The sequence below is a fragment of the Ursus arctos genome, unplaced genomic scaffold (assembly GCF_023065955.2).
Source record: "Ursus arctos isolate Adak ecotype North America unplaced genomic scaffold, UrsArc2.0 scaffold_12, whole genome shotgun sequence".
Lineage (NCBI taxonomy): Eukaryota > Metazoa > Chordata > Mammalia > Carnivora > Ursidae > Ursus > Ursus arctos.
The window spans coordinates 64,219,971-64,243,485 of NW_026622786.1; the positions used below are offsets into that span (position 1 = coordinate 64,219,971).

Consider the following 23,515-nt stretch of genomic DNA (forward strand, 5'->3'; position numbering starts at 1 on the left):
AGATCATGACCTAAGCCGAAATCAGGAGTCAGACATTTAACCAAATGAGCCACCCAGGCACCCCAGTTAACTGTATTTTAAATGGGAAAACAATACTTTTGATTTGGAAGTCCTGGCTGTGCCACAGGTTGCTTATGATCTTTAGCTCTCTGGGTAGGTATTTCTCTTTATATCTGAAGAGGCCAGATTAAAGTACTTCTGTGATCCTTTGCTAGTTGTCGTATTTTATACATCAAATCTCGGGGCGCCTGGGTGGCGCAGTTGTTAAGGGTCTGCCTTTGGCTCAGGGCGTGATCCCAGCGTTCTGGGATCGAACCCCACATCAGGCTCCTCTGCTGGGAGCCTGCTTCTTCCTCTCCCACTCCCCCTGCTTGTGTTCCCTCTCTCGCTGGCTGTCTCTGTCAAATATAAATAAAAAATTAAATCTTAAAAAAAGAAACCCAAATCTGACACTCTGACATTTGCTATAGGGTCAGAATTGTATTGGGCCAACCATCAAAGAAGTATTTTTCCTGGAATATTACATTCTTCTGGTTTTCTCTTACCATTCCAGGAGTTCCTTTTTAGTGTCTTTTAGGAGCTCATTTTCTAAAAGTTCCCCAAAGCTTGGTCCTTCAGCCCTTTTCTCTTTCTGTTTTACAACCTCAGTGTAAGTGATCTCACTGAATAGACTTTGGTTTCCACCTATAAGCTGATAAACTTCAAACTGGCATCTCCAATTAAAGCCTCTTTTCTGATCTCTGACCTAATCTCTCTTTTGCATGGCACACAAATGACTCAAACTTAACATAACCAAAAGTAAGCTTTTGCTTTTCTCCCCCAAAACCTGTCCCTCTTTCAGAATTTGTTACTGAAATATGGCACCGTTATCTACCTTGCGCTCTCTAAACAACAGAAATTGATAGGAGGCCAAAGGGGTTTTAGGCAAGGCGTTAATAGGGCTTTTGCTTGATCATAAGGTAGACACCACAAGGGAAAGAATCCTCAGTCTCACTCCATGAGGAGAGGTCAGGGAGAGTTATTTTAAAGAAATTTAGGGGGGAAAAGGGTGATGTCTAAGCAGGTAGAGGCTGGGATTTATTAGCACCCGCACATTTAAAGGTCATGCTTTTTCATGTGTCCCATGGCTAACTGGCATATTAAATCTCCACCCCCAGCAGGATTTTTAGTATTATAATGAGGGAAAAAGTTGGTGAAAGTTCAGCACTGGGGTCCATCTTGGCACAGACCAGTCTTCACCAGTTTTTGTAGTAAGTGTCCTCCTTTTGGTAAGCATCCTCCCTCTGCATTCCTGCTAGATATGCTACTCAAGAGGTGTAGAGAGTTAGCCCCTCCTTCCCTCCTTCTGGAGGAAGCCAAAGAACACTGGATTTTGCAGTCAAGGTTTAGAGGACCTGAGTCCAGTCTCTGCTCTGTCTCATACTCATCCAAAAAACAAGCCACCATGGAGTTATACTTGACACTTCTCTCTTATTCTTCCACATTAAATCAATTACTATCCAAAACCAGTCAATTCCACCTCCTAAATATATGACGTATCTGTATACAACTCTCCATCTCCATTATCACTCCTCAAATCCAAATTACCATTTTCTCGTGCCTATGTTACAGGATTTTTTTCTTTCAGTGCCCATGGTTTTTGGTCACACTGCTTCAAAGAATGAAAAAGGTAGACCAGAGGAAGAGTGGTGGGTAGCAAAGCAAAGTTTATTGAGTGATACTACAAGGAGACCTGGGAGGATTGCCACAGGAGTTTCTAAGTCTAGGGATTTTTATGGGCTTGTTGTTGGGCTGGTTTAATCTGATTAATCCTCCCTGTGCCTGTCACCCAATCAGGTTTTTATCATTTATGTATCAGCTGGGAAAGGGCGGAGGGCTCCTTCCAGGGTGGTGTAAAATCCTTTTAAAGGTGGGGGTGCCGGGGTGGCTCAGTCATAAGCGTCTGCCTTCGGCTCAGGGCGTGATCCCAGCGTTCTGGGATCCAGCCCCGCGTCTGGCTCCTCTGCTTGGAGCCTGCTTCTTCCTCTCCCGCTCCCTCTGCTTCTGTTCCCTCTCTCACTGGCTGTCTTTCTCAGTCAAATAAATAAATAAAATCTTTAAAAAAAAATCTTTTGAAAGGTGGTTTCCTCTTAGGGCAGAGGCCCCTTGTCCCTGTCCGCCTTTCTTCTGACTATCCTTTGTTACCTATATTACTTTAATATTCTCCTGATTTCTTTCTTCTTACTTTTAGTCTTGCCCTCACCTCCACCATCCGATTTTTCACACAGGAGCCTCTACTTGGGAAACACTTGTGATCCTGTCTTCCTGTTTCATTTGTTCAACCATTATTTAGTGGGTATCTTTAATTTTTTTTTAAGTAATCTCTACATTCAATGTGGGGATCAGACTCAACCCCAAAATCGTCACATGCTGTACTGACTCAGTCAGGCACCCTAGTGAGTATCTTTAATGTGCCAGACGCTATTCTAGAAGCTAGAAATCCAGCGATACACAAAATAGACAAAGCAATTACTTCTTTTTACTCTTATGAAGGTTCTGTGTGATCTTGGCCACTGACTCACTTCCCCTTTGCTCCCAGATTACTACAGTTTAGCCATACTGACTTGCTTTCTCAGAGCTTTTGAACAAGTTTATTTCTATAAATTATATACCAATTCCACACATTTTTCAAATTTAAGTTTATGTATTTATTTTGTTTTAAAGATTTTATTTGTCAGAGGGCACAAGCAGGGGGAGAGGCAAGCAGAGGGAGAAACAGGCTCCTTGCTGAGCAAGGAGCCCAGTGCAGGACTCAATCCCAGGACCCTGGGATCATGACAGGAGACAAAAGCCAAAGGCAGTTGCTTAACCAACTGAGCCACCCAGGCGTCCCCAAACTTAAGTTTAAATGTCTACTGTTTAAAGAAACTCTCTGACTAGACTAAAAATTTCCTTTTATGGCTTTTCACGATGATAAATTTAAAGGTTGGTGCCCTTGTTTAATGTCTTTCCTACTAGTTCTCTTGTAATTCCCAGTATCCTGTATTACAGTACCTGGCACATATTAGGGGCTCAATTTATTGGTTGAATGAATAAATGCATGCCCTGCTATATAGAGTGTTACCATTATCTCTACAGTCGGGTGAAAAGTCTTTCACGCACTTTCTTAGGCTCTGAGGGGGAATACACCAATGTTCTCCAGGAGATAAGGTGGAGAACCACAACCGCTATCTCTGGCATACAGCTCAGGTCACTCCCTCGCAGCTTCCATCCGGCCCCGAAAAATACTTCCGGCGTTCCGCTTTTTGCGTGCTGAGTCACGGCTGAAGGCTACGCCCCGGGTGTGAAGGGCAGAATACAAAAAATATATAATTGGGGGGGGGACTTAGAAATTTCAGCTTCTCAGTTTTCTCATCAGGGGAATATTTTTTTAAGAGCCGCGGATTATTTTTCAGTAGCTGCCTCACACCAACACCCCATCTACGTCATAAACGCGGCGCAAGCGCTTTTCTTCCCGTCGTCCTCCGCGCCACTCTCTCCGCCTCTTCTTCCTCGCCCCGCCCACCCGAGGTTTCCAGGTGCTCCGAGAATCCGGCCCAGTCTCTTTGGTCCCTTTTATTCTCTGTTCCCATTGGTTGTTTGCATGAGCGTGACCTCTCTTTTTGCCTCCTGATTGGCTAGAATTCGTAGCGTCATCGGCGGCCGGGAGGGCGGGGGGATGAGGGAAGCTGGCGTGAGGCAGACCAGGTTGGGGGAGGGGTTCAGGCCTGTCCTCCCCAGCGGCTGCGGCAGCACCAGCGCCGGCCGCCGCCGCCTCTGGAACGCGGAGGAGGAGGAGCGGCTGGAGGAGTAGGAGGAGGAGGTGGTCCCTGGCAAGCGGGATGCCCATGGCTCCGGCTTGGTGGTGAATGCTGAGGAGAGTCACGGTTGCTGCAGTCTGTGCCACCGGGAGGAAGTTGTGGTGTGAGGCCGGGCGGGAGCTCGCGGCGCGGTGGAGAATCCAAGCGCGGGGTCAGTGCGAAGACTCGGCTGCTGCCAGACCCTTTCCTACTCTGACTATGCCTGGAAGGAACAAGGCGAAATCTACCTGCAGCTGTCCTGACCTGCAGCCCAATGGACAGGATTTGGGCGAGAGCGGCCGGGTTGCCCGTCTAGGAGCTGATGAATCTGAGGAAGAGGGACGGAGGGGGCCTATTAATAATGCCGGAGACCCTGAGATCGTCAAGTCTCCCAGCGACCCCAAGCAATACCGGTGAGGGAGGAGGCTTGGACCGGGGAGGAGAGCCGGGTGCGGGCCTCTCTGTTGCTGACGCCGTCACTTCTTGTCTCTGTCTTCCAAAGGAGCGACAGGGGCACACTTCCCATCCCAGGTGCTTCCTTGGGTGGAAGTGGCAAGGGCAATTAGGGGCTTCCATGTGGTGTCAGCTGGACAAGTGCAAAGTCTTGCGTTCTACGAGGAATCAGGATGTCAGAATGGGAAGAGCTGTTCGAGTAATTTTGACATGGGCTAAAGCAAGAATGGAGGGTTTTTTGGAAGGCAAGCTGGATGGTGAGGGAGTCTTGGTATTATGTTATGAAGGAAAGTTGAAGGAGTTGGGAATTTTAATTCTGGAGAGGATATTTAAGGGGCATATTATCACTATCCAGAAGTATTCTAGGTGCCCGTGGCTGAAAGGGGTAAAACTGATGGGTGGCTGTTGCTAGAGGATGGTGTGGCTTCAGTAAAAGAGCTCGGACGTCATAGTTGGCCAAAGATGAAGTGGCTCGTTTCCATGGGTTGTTCCTAATTTACTAGAATGTTTGGGGGAATCTCTTCCAAGGTCTTGTTAGAGAGGACTTGATCAGTTGGGTGAGTCATAGAAGACTTGAGAGGTTTCTTCTAATTCTGAAATTGTCTACTTTTATGCTGGAATCCTCTGAACATCTTTAATAACTGGTGGCTCAGCCCCCACCTGAATATTTCTTTCAGAGGTAGCTTATTTCATAGAATGTTGTGACTATGATGAATTGTAAAGAGAGATCATATTGTCCAACAACTTCATTTTCCAGGTTGAGGCAATTGAGATCCAGAGAGTTGGCTTCTTAGAATTACACAGCTAAGTAACAGCTGATATGAAAACCCTGTCCATTTGACACCAAATCCAGTGTACAATTTACTGATTTGTATAATGTTCTTACTCATATTGGGTTGGAAGGTGAAGGATTCTAGTACCCAATTTCTTAAAAGCCCCTATAGTGTTAGAGCAGGAAACAGCCTTGGAGGTGATCTTTTCCACTCCCCATTTCTCCCATTTGATAAATGACTGAAACTGAGGTCTAGAAAGAAGTGTTAGCCCCAAGTTTAAGACTGGCCTAATTTCTCCTTTCACCCCCAAGTCTAGAGATTAACAGTACACAACTCTTTGTACTATTTTTTGCAGGCTGCTGGGTCAAGAGATCTTTGTGGGGGGCTAAATTTTCTCTTTTTCTCATGGAAGATGAGAGTGGTTGCATTAGTAATATGTAAATGAGTAAATTGAAACCTTGATAAAAGGTGCTTACTTTCCAGATTAAAAGTTGAGTAACAGTTTCAGTTTTTTGTGCCTATATAAAATTATATATAACAACTCGTGTTTATAGAATATACACTATGTGTCAAATACTGTTTTAACTGCTTTAGATATTTCATTTAATGACTTCATTTTGGCGAATTTGACAAATGCTTAAGTCCTACTGTGTGCCAGGCGCTGCACTATCTTAAATCTTTTCTAAAACTTGATTGAGTATAACTTATTCTCGGTGTTGTGCATACAAAAATGAGTAAGACAGTCCCTGCCTTCAGGGAGCTTCCAATTTAGAAGAGCAACACACACACCTATGTTAAAAAAAATGGGGGTAAAATTGGGGCACTCAAGTTTTATAGAAGCCATAATGAACGTATATGCTAGATATATTGGGGAATAATATAAGGAGTTACAAGCTATATTTAGGGGGAAAATTAGGAAAGACTGAAGAGGTAATACTTCAGGGGTATTCTTTGAATATATTGTTGCATTTCTATCTTGATGTGGTCCTTTGTCAAATCGTTGTTCTTAGTGTCTCACTTATTTTAAAATGAATGGAGTTGGTTAGAACAGCAGTGTTTTCCAGTAACTTTCTCCTTTCAAAAGGAGCAGGTCTGCAAGTTTCAAATAGACTTATAAAGAAACATTGTTACTTTTTTTTTTTTTAAGTAGGCTCCATGCCAATGATGGAGCCCAGTGCCGGGGCTTGAACTTATGGCCCTGAGATCAATATCTGAGTTGAGATCATGAGTCAGACGCTTAACCAACTGAGCCACCCAGGCACCCCAGGATTCTGTGACTATAAAGTTGGAAAACCTCAATACTAGATGATCTTTAAAGACTTATCCAACCTAAAGTGAAATTCTATGAATTTTTGTAGTCAGAAACAGGCACGAGGCATCTACAGCGGGAAAGCTGAATTACCCTTCCAGGACCCTCTCAGATATTCTGTGAAGTTTTTGCACGTAGAACCAATTCCTCCTTTCACTGTATTTCCGTAGGATTTTGTACATGGTCCGTTACAGTACGTATCTATCAGATTATAATTATATGCCTTTTGAATGTGTGAATAAGAACCAGAGGCAGACCTGATTGAAGGAATATTATGGGGAAATAATGCCTGAAAATATTTGCATGCCAGTCTGCAGTTATTAAGTAGTAGCCTGTGGAATTTTACTTATGTATATGTGTAATTTGTATTCAGCTTTCTTGAAATGTTAAACATACCTGCAGGACAGCTATTCTGTTTTGTTAGGGATCTGTGTAAGTGGTAAGTGTTGATTTTCTTTTCATCTGCAAGAATTAAGGAATTTCAGGTTGGAAACTACTGTTCAAATCTTTATTGGTGTAAAGTGGAAATTCTAGATGGACAGAATTATTTAGTGCAGTCTAAATAGTAAATTATTTTAATAATGAAGAGGATTTAGGAAGTTTGAATTAACTTATATAAGTATAAAACACTGGGGCACCTGGCTGGCTCAGTCTGTGGAGCATGTGACTCTTGATCTTGGGGTTGTGAGTTTGAGCCCCATGTTGGGTGTAGAGTTGTTTAAAAATAAAATCTTTTTCTTTTTTTTTGAAGATTTTATTTATTTGTCAGAGAGAGAGGAAGCACAAGCAGGAGGAGTGGCAGGGAGAGGCAGAGGGAGAAGCAGGTTCCCCGCTGATCAGAGAGCCGAGGTGGGGCTTAATCCCAGGACCCTGGGATCCATGACCTGAGCTGAAGGCAGACACTTAACCGACTGAGCCACCCAGGCGTCCCAAAAATAAAATCTTAAAAAAAGATGTTTAATCAGTTTGTAAAAAGACCTGTGTTTTTCTGTGGAGGAGGGATGAAGAACAGTATGAAAAAGCTTATAAGCTTCTGAAGGGCAAGCTTTTTTATTTTAAATTTTGTTCACACTGTTATAAGTGAGAAGATGGTTATATTAATAAATTCTCAGTATACCATAGAAAATAATGGATGTGTGCTGAATAAGGTACAGGTTATTCCTGAGTGTTGTTTACTTATGTGCTTATGAGCAGAAAGAAGGATGTTCACAGTCCAAGTGAACATTTGCTGGCTTCCCAAAGAGTGGGGTGACACACTTCTGAACAGAAGCTTTAGGCAAATCTCAGATATCAGAATATACATCAGAGAACATTTTCTTTCGTATTGGATGGGAAGAACATGGGTTTATTTCTTGATCTTTACAACTAAAACCCCCTGGAATAGTAATGCTTTTTTTCGTATATGAGGCAGCAATTGCAGTGTGGTATATATACACTTTATTGGTAAGATTATAGAATCTGAGAGCTACAAAAGAAATCATGTACTTATATCTATATAAATTCTAGGAACTTGACACCATCCAACTCCTTGTTCTGATACCTGAATTTAAAACTTGATTTCAGGTGTACCTTCTTAGTCCTGTAAAGTAGAGACAAACTCCTTGTGAGATTCAAGCTCACTTAACAAAGTGAGTGCTTCTATGGTTGAAAAACATTAAATCTTGTGAATACTAATATGGCTTTAATAAATGTATCTTTGTTACCATTCCTTAGACTGATTTCTTCAATGTGGGCTGATGGGCTGGTAAGAATAGGAAGACCATTCTTAACTAAAATATTTCTTTTGGAAATAAGATTTAGCATTAAAAAGACCTCTAGCCCATTAAAAAGAATTCTAGTTCATCTAGACTACTGTTAGAGTTAGGGAGCAGATAGATACTGAAGCACAAAGGCATTAGATGTAATAGGTGCTTGAATGTGTAAAGTGTGGCATTTTTAGTCCTTTGTGTACCTAGTTTTCCATTATTATGTGACCTTGAGCATGTTAATCTCTCTAAGGCAGAGGACCTTTAAGGACACAGAAGAGGAGCAACCCATAAATACTGAAATTGAAAAGGAACAGTCAGGAAGCAGGAGAAAATGCTAGTGTTCCCCCCCCCCCCCCGCCCTTTTAAAATGAGGAGCCAGTGGAGGAAAATGCTTTAAGTAGTTCATTATTAGATTATTCTGAGAAGTCCGGTAATGTAAGAACAGAACAGTCTTGTGGAGACCCAAGAAATTATTTGGCCCCAGTGAAAGCAGTTTCAAAGGAATGGTAGGGAGGCAGAAGCTAGATCACAGTGAGTTACAAAGTGAGAAATTTTAAAGGGGAGTGGATGAGGTTTAGGATAAAGTATTATATGGGGTCAAGGGAGAATTTTTTCAAGACTGAAGAGACATGAGCATGTTTATATTGCCTGAGGAAAAAATAGTGAAAGAGGTTGAAGATACAGGAGATAATAGAGAGAACAAGATCCTTAGATGATTTTGTGAGGTCACAGGGTCAAGAATATTCATGAGGGGATTGGTTTTACAGAAACAGAAAATCTCATTAGAAAATGAAGGAAGGTGTAATGAAGAGTATGGAATCAGGCACTTCGGTATGGAAAGACTTCTTGCTTTATAGACCTTTTGCTCTGTAAAGTAAGCATTGGAGTTTTACTTAAGTGGTTTTTAAAGAAGTTGTGGGGCAAGTGGTGGGCAACAGAGGAAGCCTTTGGTGGTAAAGATTGAAATAGCTAATGTAGAGAATGAGTAAAGTATATTTGGGAAATAAGAGAAGTTGTGGGTTCTTGATCATGAAAATGACTTAAGTAAACCAGTGTTTTAAGAAGATTAATCTAAAGATAGTTTAGATCCATAGCATTAGGCAAGACTGGTTTAAGAGGTAATTATAGGGGCTCCTGGGTGGCTCAGTTGGTTAAGCGTCTGCCTTCAGCTCAGGTCATGATCCCAGGGTGCTGGGATCAAGTCCATGGCTGCGAGCTCTCTGCTTGGCAGCAAGGTCTCTGCTTGGCAGCAAGGTCTCTGCTCAGTGGGGAGCCTACTTCTCTCTCTACCTCTGCCGGTCACTCCCCCTGCTTGTGCTTTCTGTCAAATAAATAAAATCTTAAAAAAAAAAAAAGTATAATTGTGTATTGAATGGTGTGCACTGATATATACTAGTCTTTCTCTAACTGACGTATTCCCTTTTTTACTTCTTTTTTCTTTCCCCTTACTAACTCAGGTTAGCTAGGCTAAAAACCCATGAATATGGAGACCATGTCCTCTTGTAGTTTCCAGCACATAGTAGATTCTCAAATAATATTTGTAGAATGTATAAATACATGAGTGCTCATATGCTAGATGTTTTCATGGAACTCTTGGGGGTATTCTGTCAGAAATTTTTCATTTTTATTATTTATTTATTTTTAAGTTTTTTTTTTTTTTTTTTTTTGATAGAGCGAGTGAGAGCACACAAGCCTGGGGGAGGAGCAGAGGGAGAGGGAGAAGCCCTCCCCACTGAGCAGAGAGCCCACCTTAGGGCTCAGTCCCAGGAACCTGGGATCATGACCTGAGCTGAAGGCAGATGCCCAACCGAATGAGCCACCCAGGTGCCCCAGAAATTTTTTAGATTAAATATTTTAGATTACATTTTTAGATAAAAAAAATAATTACTTGGTATTCAAGGAAAACAGGAGAGGTAGGTTATAGAGGAAAATAATTTATACAAGTAGTAATAATATGTACAGTAATGTAGTATGTTTAATTCATGTAGAAGCTTGTGGAGCTTGGCAGATAGTTAGCAATCAAATGTTATTGTTTTAATATGTTCCCAATTAAATGATATTTGTAGCACTGTTCGTAAAAGCAAAAAATCGACAACTTTATTGTCCATTAGTTGGCTAAGGATTAAGTTATTATATAGTTATATAATGACAGTAATATGTAGCTATAAAAAATGGTTTTATACGGAAACGGAAATGGAAAGATGTCCTGTGTTTTATTGTTGAACGAAAAAAGCTAGTTGCTACCCAAAATATGTTGTATAATTCCATTTTTAAAAGGCAAAAATAACACCTCCCATTATATGTTTACCTAAAATGTAATTTTTTATGTTTAGATATGTACAGAGATGGTTAGGAATGATAGTAAGCTTATTTCTCTAGGGAAAGGTAGAAGGAATTTTACTTGTATTGTTTACTTTTTAATAATGAAGAAAGATCAGTCAGTAAATAAAAGTTATTATATGGTCATTGTAGGAAATTTAGATAATGAAAGTTTAAAAAACCCCTATAATCATTCCATCCAGCATTAACCGCTTATAACTACATTTTTGTAACCTTTATTTCTATGCATTTATAATTTGTGTATATATATTTAACCGAAGTATACTTGACATATAAGTTTCAGGTGTACAGCATAGTGATTTGCAAATTATCTGTATTGTCATATACTCACCATGATAAGTATAGTTCTGTCAGTGCACAAAATTGTTACAATATTATTGGCTGTATTCCCAATGCTGTACTTTTCTTCCCCGTGACTTACTTATTTTATAACCAGAAGTTTGTACCTCTTAATTTCCTTTACCTGTTTCACCTCTTCTTCCACCATCTCCCCTCTGGTGATCACTAGTTTTTCTTCATGAGTCTGTTTTTCTTTGTTGTTGTTTGTTTTGTTATTCAGATTCCATATGTAAGTGAAGTCATATGGCATTTATCTTTCTCTGTCTGACTTATCTCACTTAGTATAATGTCCTGTAGGTCTATCCATGTTTTCACAAATGGCAAGATTTCATTCTTCTTCTTGACTGAGTAATATTCCATTTGTATGTACCACATCTTCTTTATCCATTCATCTATCAGTGGGCACTTAGGTTGCTTCCATATCTTGGCTATTGTAAATGTTGCAGCAAATATAGGGGTGTGTATATCTTTTTGAATTAGTGTTTTCATTTTTCTTGGGTAAATACCCAGAAGTAGAATTACTGGATCCTTTGGTATTTGCATTTTTAGTTTTTGATGAACCTCTATACTGTTTTCCATAGTGATTGCACCAGTTTACACGTTCACTAATAGCACACAACAGTTCCCTTTTCTCCACATCCTTGCCTCGTTATTTCTTGTCTTTAGCTATTCTGACTGGTATGAGGTGCTTTCTCATTGGGTTTTGATATGGTTTTTCATGTTTCTGTTGGTCATCTATATGTTTTCTTTGGAACCTGTCTATTCAGGTCATCTGCCCATTTTTAATCAGATTATATTTTGGTGTTGACTTGTACAAGTTTTTTATTTTGGATGTTAGCCCCTTATTGGATGTATCATTTGCAAATACCTTCTCCCATTCAGGAGGTTGTGTTTTCGTTTCGTTGATGGCTTCATTTTCTGTGAAAGCTTTTTAGTTTGATACAGTCCCCATTTATTTTTGCTTTTGTTATCCCTTACGTGGGTAAACATATCCAGAAAAATATTGCTAAGGTTGATGCACAAGAGATTACTACTTGTGTTTTCTTTTAGGAGTTTTTATGGTTTTAAGTCTTACGTTTAGGTCTTTAATCCATTTTGTGTATGGTGTAAGAAAGTGGTTCAATTCCATTCTTTTGCATGTGGCTGTCCAGTTTTTCCACCACCATTTATTAAGAGACTGTCTTTTCCTCATTGTATATTTTTGCCTTCTTTGTCATAGATTAATCATATAAGCGCGCATTGGTTTATTTCTGGGCTCTCAATTCTGTTCCATTGATATATGTGTCTGTTTTGTGTCAGTACCATACTGTTTTGATATACATTTAAAAAATGGTCATGAACATTTTCTTATTGTTTTTCAATATACTTTGTCTATGTAGTGGTCCATTGTGTAGGTATACCATAATTTAATCATTACCATTTTAAAAGATAGATTGTCAAATTTTCCTTACCTAAGAAGTCTGTTTATTCCCTACAGAGTCCTTTGGGAGTGAACCCAATCATAATGAGTTTGGTAGGTATGTAGGGTAACCTCTGGTGATCTGGTCTGTTTCAAGGATATTCTCTAATTGGGAGACCTGGCAGGCAAGAAGATTGGTTTATTCTGGGACTTCCACTCTGACATAGACCTCATATTCATACTGTTTCCCAGAAGGAAGTCAATCCAACTTATAGGAAACTGAGTAGATTATAGGCCCTTTATTATAGACCCTTTCAGGTATTTGAGGTGGGGGGGGCGATGTGGCTGGGAGGGCTCCATTATATGGTTGGACCAGAATTTAACTGTGTTCAGAAGGGTTGGACGTACATTATAGTTTGAAAAGTTAACTTGGTCCTTTGAAGAGGTGTTCAGAGAGATTTTATATTTTTATTACTAATAAAATTATTATACTAAATTATTATACTAAAAAAAAATTCTTCAAATAATAACTGGTATTTGTTGAGTGCTTACTGTGTACTAGGTCCTCTTATAAAGAGTTTATGTAGATTACCTCATTTAATCTTTACAGTAACCCTATTAGGTAGTACTCTTATTACATGATAGCCTAAAATGCTATTTTATGAAAACATTCTGAGCAGGTACGGAGCACTGATTAGTGTAAATGGATTGTGTTCTCTCAATTGGTTCCATCTAAGCATACGTCTTACCATGACAGATAAGCTCCAAGCCCCTCAATTTTTGGTTTCTTTCTCGCTTTATCTTCTGTTGTGCTGTTTTGTACTCTTTTTCTTGGCACATGCTGTACTCTTTGGTTACTTTTGCCTTATGAGTTGAAGCATTACCTCCTTTGTGAATCCTTTTATGTATGAATGTATGTAATCTCTGTGATCAAGAGTTGCGTGCTATACTGACTGAGCCAGCCAGGTGCCCCAGTGAATCCTTTCTGACTCTTACCTCAGTCTTCCCCTCCCGCAGGTGAGTTATTTACTCCCTTATGTACCCTTGTAGCAATTTTTTTCAAGCTGTTTTATATTTTTATAAGTTAATTTATCTTTCCCCCTTATTTCGAAATGTTTGTATGGAGGGACTTTGTCTCTTTGAGTCTTTGCATGTCTTTTCTTCTGTTACTAATAAGTCACGTATCTGTACCTTTTTTTTTTTTAAGATTTTTTACTTTATTTATTTGACAGAGAGAGACAGTGAAAGAGGGAACACAAGCAAGGGAAGTGTGAGAGGGAGAAGCAGGCTTCCCGCTGAGCAGGGAGCCCGATGCAGGACTTGATCCCAGGACCCTGGGATCACGACCTGAGCTGAAGGCAGACGCTTAACGGCTGAGCCACCCAGGCGCCCCACATATCTGTACCTCTGTCTATTTTTTTTTTTAACAATTCTTTAATTTTTTTTTAAAGATTTTATTTATTTATATGACAGAGAGAGACAGCCAGAGAGAAAGGGAACACAAGCAGCGGGAGTGGGAGAGGAAGAAGCAGTCTCATAGCAGAGGAGCCTGATGTGGGGCTCGATCCCATAACGCCGGGATCACGCCCTGAACCGAAGGCAGACGCTTAACAACTGCGCCACCCAGGCACCCTTGTACCTCTGTCTAAAACCCATCACTCCATTTGTGCACTAGCTTCCATCCCCTTTATTGATACTATCCATCAATTACTCCAGCAATTTTTCCCCTTCCATTTTGCATCATCGGTTTCTCCCTTTTACTGGATCATTTCCATGAGTACACAAATATGTCATAATTGTTCCTGTCTTCAGGGAAAAGACATTTCCTTATTCCACATCCCCTCTGAATTATGCCCTTCCATCTACTCAAGTTTCTTGGTTTTTCTTTATAGCAAAGCTTGTTATAAGAATTGTCTATACTTGGGGCACCTGGATGGCTCAGTCATTTGAGCCTCCAGTTCTTGTTTCGGCTCAGGTCATGATCTCATGGGTCGTGGGATGGAGCCCCAAGTGGGGCTTTATGCTCAGAGGGAGTCTGCCTGCAGTCTCCCTCTGCTTCTCCCCCCACTCACACATGCACATGTGCATGCTCTATCTCTCTCATAAAAAAATAAATAAATCTTAAAGAAAGGATTGTCTATACTTGAAATTTGCAGTTCACTTAGCCCCATTATTTCTTTTTTTTGAGAATGTCCATTTTAATTTGTAATTATTTTCATTTAATATTTGTATCTTTCATTGCCGTTACTATGCTCCACAGCATCATTAAAAATTTTTTTTAAATTGATGTATAGTTGACACATTATTTCTTGAACTCAGAGTGGTCTTTTGCCATTATTGCTATATCAAAATAGCTGTTTTCAAGATCACCAATATCCTTTACAGTTGGTTAGTTCTCAAGTTCTTATCTCACTTGGCCTTTCAGTATCATATGACACGGTTAATCATTCTTTTCTTCTTGAAATGCTGTTTTCAGATGGTTCCCAAGTCAATCAGTACTGTTCTACTTCTCTTCCTGCCTCATTCGAAGATTCCTCCTTATCTCCTTGACCTCTAAATTTTGGAGTGCCAAGGCCTTAGACTTCAGGCCTCTTTGCCCTGTCTTTCTTTGCTCTCTGTGTTATCTCATTCAGTTTCATTGGCTTTAAATAGCACCCTATATAAAGTAACAATTTTACTCAGGTTCCCAATCCCTGTACTTTCTTACAGTTATGTTTCTTTTTTTTTAAGATTTTATTTATTTATTTGACAGAGATAGAGACAGCCAGCGAGAGAGGGAACACAAGCAGGGGGAGTGGGAGAGGAAGAAGCAGGCTCATAGCGGAGGAGCCTGACGTGGGGCTTGATCCCATAACGCCGGGATCACGCCCTGAGCTGAAGGCAGATGCTTAACCGCTGTGCCACCCAGGCGCCCCCTTACAGTTATGTTTCTTCAAAGCACTTATTGCTATTTGATATACTATATATTTACTGGTTTGTGAGAACAAGGAGTTTCTTTTGTTCACTGCTGTATCCCCATTGCCTAGATTATTGCCTGTTTTATAGTCTTGCTTCCTTCTCTGACTCCTTTATCCTTTTCACCTCTGGCCTGATTGTTACATAAAGATATATTTTTCAGTCTTTTTTTTCTTTTTAATCATTTTATTTCTTACTTTTGTTTCAGATCAAAAAAGAATTTTTAAAAAAAATATTTATTTGACACACTGAGAGAGAGCACAAGCCAGGGGGAGAGGCAGAGGGAGAAGCAGACTCCCTGTTGAGCAGAGAACCCGATTCAGAGCTCGATCCCAGCACCCTGGGATCATGACCCGAGCCAAAGGCAGACACTTAACTGACTGAGCCACCCAGGTGCCCCTAAAAAAATTTTTTTTAGGAAATAAAACTGTACCAACACAACCAACACAGTTGAAACTTTATAACTGCTCCTCCCATGTCATTCTTTACCCTCTTTTCCCAGTATTAATCACCATCTCAGTTAGATATATGTACCATTCCTATGTATATTTTTATACTTTTTATCAAATATACATTTATCTGTAAACAGTATATATTTTAAGACATATAAATAGAAATTGTCATGTTAGATGTCTCATAACCTTTTTTTGGTTTTGTTTAGTTTAACATTGCTTTTGAGATTTTTCAGTGCTCATAAGTATAATTCTCTATGTTAAATGCTGTTTAAGGGACGCCTGAGTGGCACAGCGGTTAAGCGTCTGCCTTCAGCTCAGGGCGTGATCCTGGCGTTATGGGATCGAGCCCCACATCAGGCTCCTCCGCTATGAGCCTGCTTCTTCCTCTCCCACTCCCTGCTGTGTTCCCTCTCTCGCTGGCTGTCTCTCTCTCTCTGTTAAATAAATAAATAAAATCTTTAAAAAAAAATGCTGTTTAGTAATATCTTGTATTAATACATCACAATTTATCTGTTTTCCTGTTACTGGTCATTTAGATTATTCCCAGTTTTCTGTTTTTTTTTATGATTATGCCAACCATTTATCTTTTCTCTGATTGTTGGACATTTAACTTGTTCCCAGTGTTCAGTGAACATTTTATACATGACTCCTTGGGCACACATTTGAGAGTTTATATACCTATAAGTGAAACAACTAATTTTTAACTAGATGTTGCCAAAGTACTCTTCTAATAGGCTGTACTATTTTACATTTATGCCAACAGAGCATTAAGGTTCCTCCTCCTATACCTTCCTACCAACTCTTGATATTTTTAGATTTAAAAAAAATTATTGAGAATCTGATCTGTAGGAATTATTTTTCTCTTATTATTTTTTTTAGAGCGCAAGCACGTGAGCATGTGAGTGAAGGGGGAGGGGCAAAACGAGAGGGAGAGAGAGAATCTTAAGCGGGCTCCATTCCCTCTGTGGAGCCCAATGTGGGGCTCAGTCTTATGAGCCTGGGATCATGATCTGAGCAGAAATGAAGAGTAGGATGCTTAACCAACTGAGCTACCCAGGTGCCCCTATTTTTCTCTTCTAAAAAGTCCTTTTATTTGCATTTTCTCTTATTACTAATAAGATCAAGCATTATTTCATGTTTCCTGACCATTTGGATTTCTCCTTTTATGAATTGTCCATTTTGGTGGGAGGGCGTTCTTTCTTTTCCTCTTTAAAATTGACTTGTAAGAATTCTTTATATATTTTGAATCCTTTATTGGTTATATGAGTTGCAAATATATTCTCTAAGTCTATATAAACTTATCTTCACCCTTTGTTTATAAAATCTCAAAATTTAATCAGATTTCTGCATCTTTATGGTTTGTGCTTTTTTCATCTGATTTATTTTCTTCTAGAGGTTTTACAGTTTTGCTTTTATATGTGGGTATGGATCTAATTTTATTACTGTTTTATAAAAATATGTACAACTGTGTTGTTCAAGCACATCTTTTGAAGTCTATACCCCAGAAGTCACCAAATGTTTTCTGTAAAGGGCTCTATAACAAACATTTTAGGCTTTGTCAATCAAGAGGCAAAATTAAAGATATTATGTAGGTACTTCTATAACAAGGAAGAAAACAAATTTCTTCAATTTTTTTAGATTTCTGCAAATTTTAAGTAAAATTTTTATTAAGTTCAAAATATAGTAATAGTACTTGTTTAAAAAATATTTATTTATTTATTGAGAGAGAGAACGAGCAGAGAGGAGGGACAGAGCGGGGGAGAGAGAGAGAGGGAGAGAGAGAGAGGGAGAAAGAAAGCAGACTCCCTGCTGAGCAGGGAGCCTGATGTGGGGCTCAATCCCAGGACCTGGAGATCATGACCTGAGCCGAAGGCACATGCTTAACCCGACTGAGCCACCCAGGTGCCCCGTGATAGTACTTTTTTGATAGTACAGATCAACTAGTGAGAAGAGTAGAATTCTTTTTATTGGGATAGCATTTTGTTCACAGTGTTTCTCATTATCAAAGTTCATTGCGACTGTGCATCTGTTAATACTGGTTTGTAATGAGACTTCATTATTTTTCATCTCTGAAAATATGTTTTCATCCTGACAGGTTCTGCCAAATACTGGTATCAGTCCATTGAGTATATGCTTTTAATTTAGCATATTCGTGGCTTGGAAGGTATTTATACAATTCTGTTAGATCCTTGTGATATTTTTGCCCTTTAGTGTGTCATTACGTTGCAGGTTAATCACTTCTGATTGAAAATTAGTTGGAAACTCCTCAGTTAGTTGGAGTCTTTACACAGTTAAAAGGATTTTGAAATATGGATATTTCCTTTGTGCTTGCACCAGGGCCTGAAAAACATTGCTGGAACTATAGTTTGCTTGGAAAACATACTGTTGCAAATTTGTGTGGGAATGGAGATATGGCTTCTTGTTTTAACTTTTGACAGCACAGGAAGTGTATAAAGCAGCTTGCCATTACGGGTGATTCAGATAACATTAGTTGTTGAAATGACTTTACCATAAGATGTTTTGCATAAGTGCTATTTTGTAATTTTGGGTTGAATTCATTAAGAAACACTGTTGAGCCTTCAGCAAAAGCTAACTTCCAATGCCATTTGGTTTGACAGTAGTGGTTGAAGGCTGTTCTTTTTCACAAAAATTTCAATCTTGTCCTGGAACTTAAAAATTGCAATAAAATGTTCCCATTGCTAAGCCATCAAACCTCTCTATAGTAAGGTAATTCAAGATATTCAGCTTCTGTTTCTGAAAAAAAATTCACAGAACTGATTATTGTAAAGTCTTCAAGAGTAAATGACACTACTGTCTCACTAATACACGATTCAAATATTTTCTGTAAAGTACTGCTGATGAATAAGACAATGAATAATTGTAGGCTTTGAAACACCTCACAAAAGGTAAATTTGTTTAAACCTTTTTTCCTGCTCCATACAAGTTTTTACCAACAGTAGTAGTAATATGTATTAGATTCCACTTCCAGTTGTAGTGCATTCATGTTTTCTCAACCTCTTTGAAAATATTCTTGTAGGGGTGCGTGGGTGGCTCAGTTGGTTAAGCATCTGCCTTCAGCTCAGGTCATGATCTCAGGGTCCTGGGATCAAGCCCTGCATTGGGCTCTGTTTCTCTCTCTGTGATCTCTCTTGCTTTCACTCTCTCAAATAAATAAAATATATATATATATAGTTCTTCCTTGCAGAATATTCATGGAGGCTAATTGCTCAGTCACTTCAAACTTGGCACTGACTACTCAAGTAAACAGCTGAGATGTTGGTAACATTTCTTGGCACATCAAGAGTCAAAATCTTGAAACCATTTGCCTTGTTTTTAACTGCTTATCAGTACTAACTCCTCAAATCTTTGAGCAGTAGTTCTCAAGAAAGGCTAATAATCCTAAGCAAGTTTATTTTCTCTGGATAAATTTCTCCAGCTGCTACAGTCTAACTCATAATTGGTAAATAGCTTTCCTTGCTTGGCCAACAGTGATGCCACTCAGAAACTTACTTTGGTTGCAGTCTCATTTTCATTTTTAATTTATGTGAAGAAATTCTGCTGTAATGAGGTATTTCATTTTAAATTTTCTAATTTTTCTGATTGTTGCTTTCTTGTGAGTGGTGAATATTGTGGTAAATGCTAAGTCTTGGTAATATTTTATTCTTTTAGCCTAGCTGTAATACTACATAATAAACGTAATCCTTTGTTATTATTTGATAACAGAATCCACACTAACGGTGTAAGATTCAAATTCCACTTACCCCTTTCCTTATTTGGATAAGATGAATATGTATTGCTACTTTAAAAAAAAGTTGCACTACAGTGATGCATGTGGCACTTGAAATGCTGGTGACTTATAAGTGCATTGCTGCAATTTTTAGGGCATGGAACCGCAGTTCACAGCAGTGAAAATGCCACATGTGTCTCTGTCACAACTACTAGCTGTGCCAATGTAAGGAGAACGCGGCCAGAGAAGATATGTAAATGAATGAGTGCAGTTGTGTTCCAATAAAACTTTATGGAGACTGGAATTTGAATTTTAGAAAATTTCATGTATCATGAAATATTCTTTCATTGATTTTTTTAAAAACTGTTTAAAAAAAATTAAAAAAAAAGACATCCCAATTTTTCAGTATGTTGTTTATACTGAGACATGTACTCTATTATAATTACATGTTCCTTCTTGAGTTGCCTTATTTATTGTTTTTTTAAGATTTTTTAAAATTTATTTTAGGGAGAGCATGTAAGTAGGGGGCGGGGCAGAGGGAGAGAGTCTTCAAGCAGACTCCCCGCTGAGCCTGTTGCAGGCCAGCCCGCTACCCATGATATCATGACCTGAGCCGAAACCAAGAGTCCGAGGCCAACCAACTGAGCCACCCAGGTGCCCCTAATTGCCTTATTTTTAAGAACAGCTTTATTGAGCTATAATTCACATACCATACGATGCACTCATTTAAAGCATACAACTCAGTAGCTTTTAGTATATTTACAGTTGTGCATCCATAACCACAATTTTAGAACATCTTTATAACCTCAAAAGAGAATCCCACACCCCTTACCTGTCAGTCTCCCCAGTTTCCCACCTCCACAGCCCTAAGCAAATACTCATCTGTTTTCTGTCTCTCTAGATTTACCTATTCTGGACATTTTATATAAACGGAATCATATAATACTTCATCTTTTGTGATTGGCTGCTTTCATTTAGCATAATGGTTTCAAGGTTCATCTGTGTTTCACCATGTATCAGTACTTCATTTATTGCTAAGTAATATTCCATTGTATGAATATGCCACATTTTATTTATATATTCAACAGTTGGTGGATACTTTTTGCTATTATGAGTAATGCTGCTATGAACATACATGTATAAGCTTTTGTGTGAACTTGTTTTTATTTGGGATATATAAGAAATAGGGATAGAATTGCTGGGTCGCATGGAAACTATTTAACCAGGATTTTTCAGACTATTTTCCAGAGTGGCCGTACTGTTTTACATTCCCACTAGCAGTATAAGGGAATTCCAGTTTCTCTACATCCTCACCAACACTCGTTACAATTTTTTTTTTGTAGTTTCAAGTTTTTATTTAAATTCCAGTTAACATACAGTGTGATATTAGTTTCAGGTGTAGAATTTAGTGGATTCATCACTTACATAATAACACCCAGTGCTCATCACAAGTGTCCTCCTTACTACCCATCACCCATTTAACCCATCCCCCTCCCCATCACCCCTCCAGCAACCCTCAGTTTGTTCTCTATAGTTTAATCCGTTTTATGGTTTGCCTCTCACCCCCACCATGTTCATCTCTTTTGTTTCACATACGAGTGAAATCATACGGTAGTTGTCTTTCTCTGACTTATTTCATTTAGTATAATACTCTCTAGCTCCATCCTTGTTCTTGCAAATGGCAAGATTTCATTCCTTTTTATGGCTGAGTAATATTCCATTATACACACACACACACACACACACACACACACACCCCCCACATCTTCTTTATCCATTCATCAGTCGTTTAGACATTTGGGCTCTTTCCATAATTTGGCTATTGTTGATTATGCTGCTATAAACATCAGGGTGCATGTATCCCTTCAAATCAGTATTTTTGTACCCTTTAGGTAAATACTTAGCAATGCAATTGCTGGATCGTAAAATTGCTATTTTTAACTTTTTGAGGAGCTCCCTACTGTTTTTCAGAGTGGCTGCTCCAGTTTGTATTACCACCAATCATGTAAGAGGGTTCCCCTTTCTCGGCAGCCTTGCCAACATCTGTTGTTTCCTGTATTGTTAATTTTAGCCATTCTGACGGGTGTGAGGTGATAGCTCATTGTAGTTTTGATTATAGCCATCCTATTAGGTGATTTGCATTTCCCTGATGGGTGATGTTGAACATCTTTTCATGTGCTTGTTGGTCATCTTATTGTCTTATACTGTATGTATCTTATTTGGAGAATGTCTATTTAGGTCCTTTGCTCATCTTTATTTTTTGTTTTAATTGAGTAGTAATAAGAGTAGTAATAAGTTTTTGTATATTCTAGATACAGGTCTCATTAAATAATTTACAAAATTTTTCTTTTGGTAGTATTCTTTGAAGCACAAAAGTTTTTAATTTTGATGTCTAGTTTATTTTTTCTTTTGTTGTATGTACTTTTGGTGTCATATCTAAGATGCCTTATTATTATTTTTGTTTAGCGCTCTTTGTGATCTAATATGAATTCCACCTTTTCTGCCAGCTTTAATACTTCTCCAACTGTGATCAGACACATCAAGTAATTGATCAACTGTTTTGTCGTACCTTTATTCCTCAGTCTAGAATGAACATTCTTCAGTGTTAGGAAATTTTCTTGAAAAAAAAATTTTTTTTTCTAGTTCCCCTTTGTTTTCTTTTGAAACTATTATATGATACCAAGGAACTGGTGAAGTGTGGAGGGACTTTACTATGGGAAACTCTGAGAGCCAGCACGGGCTGGGGACATAGGTGAGAGGTTTGCAGTCAAGGGGTCTGCAGTGGACCCAGGTGGAATCTTTCTTCCCTTACCTCAAGGCACAAAAAACTCAGCTTCTTTCTCTACCTTTTACTCTTCACTGGAGGAGTGATTTATCTGATTAATGAGTGCAGTAGAATTAACTGGGGCATGCTCAGTTTAACCTCTTCATCTCTTGCTTCATTCCAGCCTGCAGCCAGCCAGTGCTTTGGCGTATTCTTGTCCAATACAGTAAACTGAGTGCAGGATAAGCTCTGTCTTGGGGGAAAATAGTTCTGTTCTGGTGGATAACTTTAATTCATAGTGTCAGCAAGCCATTTTCCAAACCACTTTCAAGCCATGTTCTTCAACCTACCTTTTTCTCAAAGATAGGGCTGACATTTTCCTCCCCGTTCATCTATTCTCTGTATCTTTCTCGTTTGATTCTGAAATTAAGTGGGGAAGAGAGGTGCTTTTTTTTTTTTTTAAAGAGTTTATTTATTTATTTAGAGAGAGGGTGCAAGTGGGGAGAGGGGCATAAGGAGAGGGAGAAAAAAATCTCAAGCAGACTCTGAGCCGAGTGAGGGGCTCAATCCCAGGACCCTGAGACCATGATGTGAGCTGAAATCAGGAGTCAGACACTTAACCAACTGAGCCACCCAGGTGCCCTGAGAGGAGCCTTTAAAAAATATGGTAAACAGGAGTGCCTGGGTGGCTCAGTTGGTTAAGCGTCTGCCTTCAGCTTGTCATGATCTCGGGGTCCTGGGATCCAGCTCCCCATTAGGCTTCCTGCTCAGCAGGGAGTCTGCTTCTCCCTCTCCCTCGTGCCCTCCCTCTCCACTCGTGCTCGCTAGCTCTCTTTCAAATAAGTAATCTAAAAAACTGTAAACTATACACAACATAATTTACCATTTTAATAATTTTTAAGTGTACAGTTCAGTAGCATTGTTTATGTTCACATTGTTGTGCAGCTGTCACCACCATCCAGCTTCAGAACTTTTCATCTTGTCAAGCTGAAACTCTGAACTCATTAAACAATAATTCCCCATTTCCTCTTCCCTCCCAACCCCTGGCAACTATCATTCTTTCAGTGAATATGACTGCTCTAGGTAACTCATAAAAGTGAAATCGTACAATATTTGTCCTTTTGTATCTGGCTTACATCATTTAGTGTATCTTCAAAATTTATCCATGTTGTAACATATGTCAGAATTTCTTTTAGTTATTTGTCAGAGAGAGAGAAAGAGAGAGCACAAGCAGGGGAAGTGGCAGGCAGAGGGAGAAGCAGTCTCCCTACTGAGCAAGGAGCCCAATGCGGGACTCCATCCCAGGACTCTGGGATCATGACCTGAGCCAAAGGCAGATGCTTAACCAACTGAGCCACCCAGGGGTCCCGATTTTTCCTTCCTTTTTAAAGCTGAATAGTATTCCATTGTATGTATATACCACATTTTGTTTATC

At 39.3% G+C, this 23,515-nt stretch overlaps 1 protein-coding gene across 3 annotated transcripts in view; it reads left to right on the plus strand.

The window, feature by feature from the left end:
- Window positions 1–3,679: 3,679 nt before the first annotated feature.
- The window catches only part of NRDC (nardilysin convertase), a 100,909-nt gene continuing 81,073 nt past the window's right edge, over window positions 3,680–23,515 (plus strand). The window contains exon 1 of one of the 3 annotated variants that reach the window (XM_026498117.4): window positions 3,680–4,231. In XM_026498117.4, coding sequence (XP_026353902.1) covers window positions 3,888–4,231 — 344 coding nt within the window. In that variant the 5' untranslated portion in view covers window positions 3,680–3,887. The remainder of the gene's footprint in view (window positions 4,232–23,515) is intronic. The other 2 variants (XR_008958876.1, XM_026498116.4) reach the window with 2 other exon arrangements.